This window comes from Mus caroli, chromosome 1, assembly GCF_900094665.2.
Source record: "Mus caroli chromosome 1, CAROLI_EIJ_v1.1, whole genome shotgun sequence".
NCBI classification, from domain to species: domain Eukaryota; kingdom Metazoa; phylum Chordata; class Mammalia; order Rodentia; family Muridae; genus Mus; species Mus caroli.
In genome coordinates this window covers 1,626,508-1,635,445 of record NC_034570.1, presented here as the reverse complement: position 1 = coordinate 1,635,445, position 8,938 = coordinate 1,626,508, and the positions used below count along the sequence as shown (strand labels likewise).

At 38.2% G+C, this 8,938-nt stretch overlaps 1 protein-coding gene across 1 annotated transcript in view; it reads right to left on the bottom strand.

The window, feature by feature from the left end:
• Window positions 1-6: 6 nt before the first annotated feature.
• Window positions 7-8,938, bottom strand: part of Lypla1 (lysophospholipase 1) — a 31,662-nt gene continuing 22,730 nt past the window's right edge. Inside the window, exons 6-9 of the mRNA XM_021157375.2 lie at window positions 7,757-7,830; window positions 5,281-5,382; window positions 3,826-4,002; window positions 7-381 (exon numbers count right to left, since the gene is read on the bottom strand). Of these exons, the coding sequence (XP_021013034.1) occupies window positions 328-381; window positions 3,826-4,002; window positions 5,281-5,382; window positions 7,757-7,830 (407 nt within the window). The 3' untranslated portion in view covers window positions 7-327. The remainder of the gene's footprint in view (window positions 382-3,825; window positions 4,003-5,280; window positions 5,383-7,756; window positions 7,831-8,938) is intronic.

The window sequence follows — 8,938 nt, the reverse complement described above, 5'->3', positions numbered from 1 at the left end:
GAACATACTAGTAATTTTCAAATGATGTAATAAAACTGTTTGTGTTATCTTATTTTGCTGAATTTGAGACAAAGAATCTAGTTGCTTCACTTACCTACTGTAATACTTAGTATATTCTGAATTGTATAATACAAATATATGCATAGAAACTTAAAAGGATCATATATTTCCCATGAGGGTAACATCATTTAGTCTGTATCATTGGTATGTATTTGCAAAACATTTTAACACTGCACACATTAGAAGTTCTACGGTCAGTCATGGGAAGAGGTTTATACTCTACTACTGTGATGCTGGTGAACTTCTACTCAAGGCCTCTTAGTGATGTCAATCAATTGGAGGTAGGAGCTTATCAATGAAGTGCTTGACATCCATCATTTCCTGTTTGGAAAAAATGATTTAATAAACAGCTACAGAAGTCAGAAATTACATTTCCAAGAATGCCACTAATAAAATCCATGCAGGTGAGGATATTTTACTTCTACAGTAAAGGTAACGGAAGAAGGATGAGGCGCCAACAGAAAGTTCATAACATTTTTTTTCTTTTTTTCTTTTTTCTTTTTTGGTTTTTAGAGACAGGGTTTCTCTGTGTAGCTCTGGTTGTCCTGGAACTCACTGTGTAGACTAGGGTGGCCTCGAACTCAGAAATCCACCTGCCTCTACCTCCCAAGTGCTGGGATTAAAGGCGTGCACCACCACAGTCCAGCATAACATTTCTTAGGATTATTATTGTACACCAAAACAAAAGCTCCCATATGGTCTAGTTCCGTGCACGTGCAAAGTCTGTGTTTTCAAATGCATAAATGAAACACTGGGGACTCAGGAAGTTCAGAATGATACTAACCTATACAGAGGACTTTCAGTAATGTCTACTTACTGACAACTGGACATCAGCAAAAAGCTTTGCCTTCCCACTTCCTCATTACACTGAAATGATAGATAGCTAGTCCTTTTTGTATGTGCGCCTTTCATGAAGATTACATACAGCTATATATTTGAAAGAAAGTATGTAAGGCAAATCTTGGGAAAGATGACAGTAGCTTTCTCCTGGAAGCCTCCCAGGTCTTAATCCATTTTTCTCCTTTCCTAAGTCTCTGAAACTTACAACCTTGTATTTGCATCACTGTGACGAGCCACTATATGAAAGTGATCTCCTTGACAACACTCTAAATCCCTACCTAACAGTTTCGTGTAATACTCCAACCTCATCCTACCACTGTGGCTCATTCAGCGTAAGTCCTCAAGAGCCAGCATAAGCCTCATTTACGAGCATGGTACTCAGATGCTCAGGACCTTCAGTCGTTCCTCAGTCTCCTACTCCTCTGTACTCAACAGTTCCTTTCACGGTGGGGGCAGGTGGGGATGGAGGGCTCTGCAGGAACCAAGGCACACTGAGCTTTTGGGGTATATCATAGTACTATCCACTTCCTTTCTGCCTGAAGCCAGTGATTTAACCTTACTTAGTGGTTGTACAACAGTGGACTATACCCCAGAGATTAGCCATCAATCAAATTTTATTCTAGGCCATTACAAGTACCCTAAATCCATCCAGGTGTAACTATATCTTCTACTTCATGAAGACAACAAACATGTAAGCTCCCAAGAACTCTGCTCCCCCTCTTGACATCTGATAATCTTCTATCTTGACTCAAAACGTCTTCCTCTTTTAAGGTAACAGTCCAGCTGTGGTCCCAGATGACACATGAGCTAAGATATCCCTTGATCAAATATCCTTATCACTTCTTACTCACAGATGTCTTTTTCCCATTTCGTTAAAAACAAAACAAAACAAACAAACAAAACTCTCAACTGCTCTCCCTATTTAAAATTTGTTATCTTCTCTGAGACAGGGGCTTTGCTCAGGTGGTCCACAATTAAGATCAGTCCAAGTTGGTCTTAAAAATAAGGTCTTAGCCGGGCGTGGTGGCACACGCCTTTAATCCCAGCACTTGGGAAGCAGAGGCAGGCGAATTTCTGAGTTAGAGGCCAGTCTGGTCTACAGAATGAGTTCCAGGACAGCCAGGACGACCCAGAGAAACCCTGTCTCAAAAAAAACAAACAAAAAAAATCAAGGTCTTTCTGTCCCAGCCTCCTAAGTGCTGGGATTGCAGCAGTGTGTAATCTTATCTCAACACACTTTTTAAGTTAAGTGCTTTGAAATTCTTTTTTTTTTATTTTATTTTATTTTACTTATTACTTATTCACTTTACATCCTGCTCATTGTTCCCTTCCTGGTCACTCCTTCCCACAATTCTTCCCCTCAACAAAACTTTTAAAAAGAGGTCTGTATATACTGTGTCTATGTCCTCATTTCCTTTCATTAATTTCAACTTCACCTCTTCGCTACAGTGAACTCTTCTTTATACCTACTTTATGGCAGCATATTTCCTAGTCAAGTGAGCTATAAATCCTTAGCCCCCTTGATGCTTCCTGTCCTACCCATAAAATTTACCTGAATATACTACTAGACTCTGCCTCACCTGGTTCATAATCTAGACCACATCTCACTTCAATAAAAAATAGCTTCCTGCTACCTGGAGAACACGTCCCTCCTCAGCACACCAGGCACATCTCTAAAAGAGAGCCCTTATTCCCTTTATCCTGAAATCTCTCCTACTCCTGCCCCCCGAGGCTGGCCAGGGTAATTTTGAACTTCTGGCCTGCTTCCACCTTTCAAGTGTTGAAATTACAGCTGTGCCATCATGTTGTGCATACATCTGAAATGGTTTGAATATAGCCCAGAAAGTGGCACAGGAGGTGTGGCCTTGTTGGAGTATGTATGGGCTGGTTAGAGGAAGTGTATCCTTGTGGGTGTGAGCTTTACAACCCTCATCCTAGCTGCCTGGAAGCCAGTCTTCTGTTTGCCTTCTGAACAAGATGTAGAACTCTTGGCTTCTCCTGCACCATGCCTTCCTGAACATCGCCATGTTCCTGCCTTGATGATAATGGAATGAACCTCTGAACCTGTAAGCCAACCCCAAACAATGTTGTCCTTCTAAGAGTTGCCTTGGTCCTCGTGTCTGTTCATAGCAGTAAAACCCTAACTAAGACAACATAACAGGAAGTACAAAGGATAAAACCCTTTGTCCCTATCAGGCAACCATGCTACCAAGTGAGCTACACCTTAGCTTAGTATACAGATTTGTCTAAGATTCCAGCCAAACTGGCCACTTTGTTTTTTCTGCCAGCCACTTAGTCCCTTTACCTGTATACGTATTATCTACAACCTACCTACATAGTCTAGCTATCTCACATCATGATCTCAGTGCCTTCTAAGATAAATTTTATTTCATTCTTTTCATGTTTTTTTTAGGATAGTTAAAAAAAAAAATCCTACAAATACAATAATATACACCCTGATCTGTTCTGTCAGTAGTTATTTGGTTATTTACATTTTCTTTTATTAAACTTTAATCATTATAACTTAAATTTTACTGAANAAGAAGGTATAGTCATAAATTGTCTTTTGGAGGGCTAGGTGTGGTGGCTCACACCTTTAATCCCAGCACTTTGGAGGTAGAGGCAGGTGGGCCTAGGCTGTCTACAAAGTGAATTCCAGGACAGCAGAGGCTATATCNAAAAACTTGTCTCAAAAACACCAAAATATTAAAATAAATAGCCAATGGATTATGTACAATGCTCATTTGTAAAAGGTGATCAGATTTTTAAAATTTAATTGAATAAAATATTAAAATTTTTGTTAATTTTATTCTATTGTGAATTCATTAACTTCTTTAAATCATCAACATCCAAATTTTTTATCTTGGAAATATAACATGGAAGAAATTAAAAGTGTCTCTACTCACTGCTTCTAGAGACACCTACCTGCTGACATGAGCTGTGCATCATGCCTTCATAGATTTTGAAGGTTACATTGGCTGGATTTACCAATGCTTTTAGTCTTTCAACAGTAAGAGAACCAAACATTAGGGGAACTAAAGGGTCACAATCTCCATGGCACTGGAGAACGGAAATATCTCGATTAGCACTGTTGATCGGCCCCTGCAAGACAAACACAAAGGCAATGTTATGTATCAGATACATAAAGCACTGTGCCAGGCTCTATGTGTGCATATGTTATTACTCATAATTCAGTCAAACGTCTTGGCAAAGTACAGTCCCACCTCAATCATTATGTTTCCTCAATGTCTTTAATTTAAACTTCTATTTAAACATGATTATGTTGCATGTATTATACTACATGTTTCCAATGAATCAGTTTATTTAAGCCAATAACGTTTTTATTCATCTTTTATGTTCAGTATTTGGACATGAGTGGTAATCAATAACTATTAGCACATAGGTAAGGCTCTCCTGGACTTTATTTAATTGAGTTAAATAAGAGAGTTAACAATCTATTATGTATAGCACACTGAAAAGTTACTACATAGCAAAAAGACTAAACTAGCTTAGAAATGAATGCAGGGTGTGGCGCTTACTTACTGGTACTCCTGTAATCCCAGCACTTGGGAGGCGGGGCTAGGGATCACAGATTGAAGGTCAGCCTGGTCTACTTTCAAGAGCAAACTATGGCAACTTGAAAACAGTAGTGATGTACCTGACTAACAATGTTCAAGGCTCTGGGGCTAATCCCCAGGAGCAACAAATAAAAGTAACACTCTGCTGTCAAATAACTACATTAAATATTTAAAATATAACTTAAAATGTGTGTGTGAATATGCATCTTAGAATGTATCAAATAATTAAATATAAGACAGGATAATAAGCATATTGTACTCTCAACCACAGAAAAGACATACAGATCAAGTGTAGTAATATATCACAAAGGTCTAAAGAAATATCTTAAAATAAGATGCCTGATGTAACCATGAATTCTTGATAGGCTTACCAACTACAGAAAGTTACCAGTGTAGTGTGGGATGTCTACCCAAGGGGAGGCTGTGTGTGGAGTGCAAACAAGGAATATGAGAACTCTTTATTTCTCACTCAATTTTCTATAATCCTAAAATTTCTAAAAAATAAAAACCAGGCTGGAGAGATGGCTCAGTGGTTAAGAGCACTGACTGCTCTTCCAGAGGTCCTGAGTTCAAATCCCAGCAACTACATGGTGGCTCACAACTACCCGTAATGAGATCTGACCCCCTCTTCTGGTGTGTCTGAAGACAGCTACAGTGTACTTATATATAATAAAAAATAAATAAAAATAAATAAATAAAAACCAAAAAGCTCATTAATTACAATAAAAAAGATGACATGCTCCCAAACATCTGCCAACTCCTAGCTCTATAATCTTGGTAAGATTCACACCATGCAGGCTACCTGTGAAAACGAAGCCCGAAGTGGAAGCCAGCAACTGAGTGCGGTGACACCAGCCAGTTTCTGCTGTGTGGTGAGAGCAGTGTATAAAGACAAGGCGCCTCCCTGGAACAAAAGCAGAGAGTTAACCGGAGCAGTTCTGCCAAGAGCATGTTAGAATTCTTTTTTTTTTTTTTTTTGGTTTTTTCGAGACAGGGTTTCTCTGTGTAGCTCCGGCTGTCCTGGAACGCACTCTGTAGACCAGGCTGTCCTGGAACTCAGAAATTCACCTGCCTCTGCTTCCCAAGTGCTGGGATTAAAGGCATGCGCCACCACACCCGGCTATGTTAGAGAATTCTTATTAGCAATGTCCATAAGAAAAGATACTGAATCAAACCTGGTAAAGGATGAAAATATATATTCAGAATGTATGGGCCTCTACCTCCAAGAAAACATACCAATATGGATTTTCACATACAGAATGGCTAAAGAATAGACTGAACTTATAGTTTTCATTTTCCTCTCTTCATAAAAAGTCTTAGATATAAACTCAAAATTAGATTTTAAATTATTTTTCCAAAACAGGAATTTAAATGAATACAGATGGTATGTAGTAGACACCTTAGGGATTTGCAACACACTGTGTTGGGAACTATAATTCTGTCGTCTGTCTAGGTGCCATCACCCTGACCAGGTCCCCAACTTGCTGTACCACATGGGGATATGGGAGACTTCATGATCTCAGCAGTGGTGTTCTTTCTCTCAGGACGGTGGGAACGGGATTCAGTTACTTTTGGGCCACTTCTACACGGCTGGAAATGCAACATGTAAACTCCAAAGCTGTAAAAGCTTATATGCTAATGGTTGGTGAGAAGGCAAATAAACAGATAAACAGAGAAAAAAATGAAGATGGGAAGTCCTGATTGCTTTCCAAACAGTACCTATTTCCTGATTTGTAGTTTTATTTTCTGTTTCCTTGATATAATGATGCCACAGACTTATAACTGACTTCTTGCTGAAGGTTTTCAGAACTAACTTCCTTAGGTGTCTAGTGTTAGTGTGAAGGTCAAAGGTAGAAGTCAGGTATCTACCACAGTTGTTTTTGACCTTACTTTCTGAGGCATGGTCTCTTATCTCTGACTGAACTACTCAAGGCTTGGGGCCAGGTAACTCAGAGGAATTGTCTGCCACCACTTCCCTAGTGCTAGGGCTATGGAGGTTTGCCTTCACACTCAGATTTTTACACAGGTTCCGAGGATACAAACTCAGCACTTGGTAGTTGTACAGAAAGCACTTTACTGTCTGAGCCATTTCCACATCCATAGGAATTAATTACTATAAGCTGTAATCAGTATCAAATAACATAATAATTATGAGTACATTATACTTTAAATAAAACATTAATTTTTGGCCTTATACATGTGTGGGGATGTATATTGTATTAGCTAGACAAAGACCATACATATATCGATAACACCTTTTTATTTTTTAAAACAATTTATTTTCATGTGTTGTTCATTGGTGTTTTGCCTACGTGTGTTTGTGAGAGGGTGTCAGATTCCCTGGAGCCGGAGTTATAGTCAATTGTGAGCTGCCATGTAGGTACTGGGAATTGAGCCTGGATTCTCTGGAAGAGCAAGTGCTCTTAACTGCTGGCTATCTCTTCAGCCCCCATCACTAATACCTTTTTAATATTTTAACCATATTACTATATATTATTACATTCTATTGAGTTTTATCAATTGATTCTAGAATTTGGACATTTCTCATAGCAATTCACTGAGGAGATTAGAAACTTGAGCATTCTGAGAGCAGGCTTCATGAAAATGGTGAGTAAAAATCTAAGTTCAAGGTGTGGATACAGAGCTTCTTGTTCAGCTTGGGCTAGGACCTAGAGCAAGCACTAGAAACAAACCAGAAAGGACATAAGGTCAATAGAGAGAAGCTGGCCACGGAGAAAAGATGAAGCTGGAGAGAGAAAGCAGACTGTTCTAGCTCAGCTCTACCTTAGAAACCTCGGCACTTACAGCTGTGCTCTTACAGTCCTCTTTCACTAACAGAAGCCTAACTGCAGTGTACTTACTGTGCTTACTTTAAGAAAGTACATTATAGCCAGGACTACCAAGTAAAACCCAGTCTCAAAACCAAAACACAAAACAAAACACCAATAACAACACAAACCCCCAAAATACATTCTAGGTTCCAATCAGTTATTTAATGAATCAATTTTGAAGGCACTCTAAAAGATAAAGGTAACTGTGATAAGAAACTAGGAAAGGCAATAATGAATGAATGAATCAATGAATGAAGAAATAAAAGTGTATGGGGCAGAAATTATTTCCAGTCCAATCCAACTTAGTTCAGTTAGTGAGCATAATTCCAGTTAGCCAAGATTCTGTAACAGTTCCAAAGAAGGGATCTTCCAAAGAAATGGAACTGAACTTACATACATACCTGTTGATAAATATGCTGATGGTATGGACATGCCGATCTGACTTACCTGAGAAAATCCTCCCAAAATAATTCTGTTAGAAGGAATGCCATTCTTCACTTCTTGATCTATCAAGGCTTTTACTAAAAGCAAGAAGAGTATCATACATACTTTCTAAGTAGACTGGGATAACTATAAATTGGAAATAAATAACAGAAGCAAAGTATATTAAAGGTGGAAATGAATGAAACATTTTTATTTTAAAATACAAAGTGACAGGCTGGAGAGATAGCTCAGCAGTTAAAAGTACTGGCTGCTCTTCCAGATCCAGAGGTCCTGAGTTCAATTCCCAGCAACCACATGGTGGGTTATAACCATCTTTAATGGGATCTAGTGTGTCTGAAGGCAGCAACAGTGACAGTGTACTCACATATATTAAATAAATAAACCTTTAAAAGAACATACAAAGTGGCACATAGTTTCATGGTTTGACTGACTCCTCAGACTCTACAGGAGCTACATATCTTAAAACTTTAATAACTTCTTGTTATATACTTTTTCCTCCCAGAGAGATATATGTCTTGTTATTTATGGTTAATTCTCGTGCACATTTATATTTCTTTCTTCAGTAAACTAAATGGAAATTAGGTAAAACTTGTTATTTTAAAATAGTATACATTTAAGGGTTATGTAACTTATGACTTTAGAGTGTCTAAAACCATTAGTCATGTTTCTAAAAACCACATGACTTTTTCCTATAAGTCAAATTATTAGAATCCTGTTGAAATAGAAATAGTAAATATTTAATGAATATTTGAAATTCTATGTGAACCCTGTATGTGTCTGGTGCCCATGCAGTCCAGTAGAGGGTTTCAGATTTTTTAGAATAGCAGTTGTAGAAAGCTATCCCCAAAGTTAAAGTTATTTTTAGGCTATAAAGAAATTTAAGCCGGGCGTGGTGGCACATGCCTTTAATCCCAGCACTTGGGAGGCAGAGACAGGCGGATTTCTGAGTTTGAGGCTAGCCTGGTCTACAAAGTGAGTACCAGGACAGCCAGGGCTATACAAAGAAACCCTGTCTTGAAAAACCAAAAAGAAAAAAGAAAAGAAAAGAAAAGAAAAGAAAAGAAAAGAAAAAAGAAAAGAAAAGAGAAGAAAGGAAAGGAAAGGAAAGGAAAGGAAAGGAAAGGAAAGGAAAGGAAAGGAAAAGAAAAGAAAAGAAAAGAAAAGAAAAGAAAAGAAAAGAAAAGA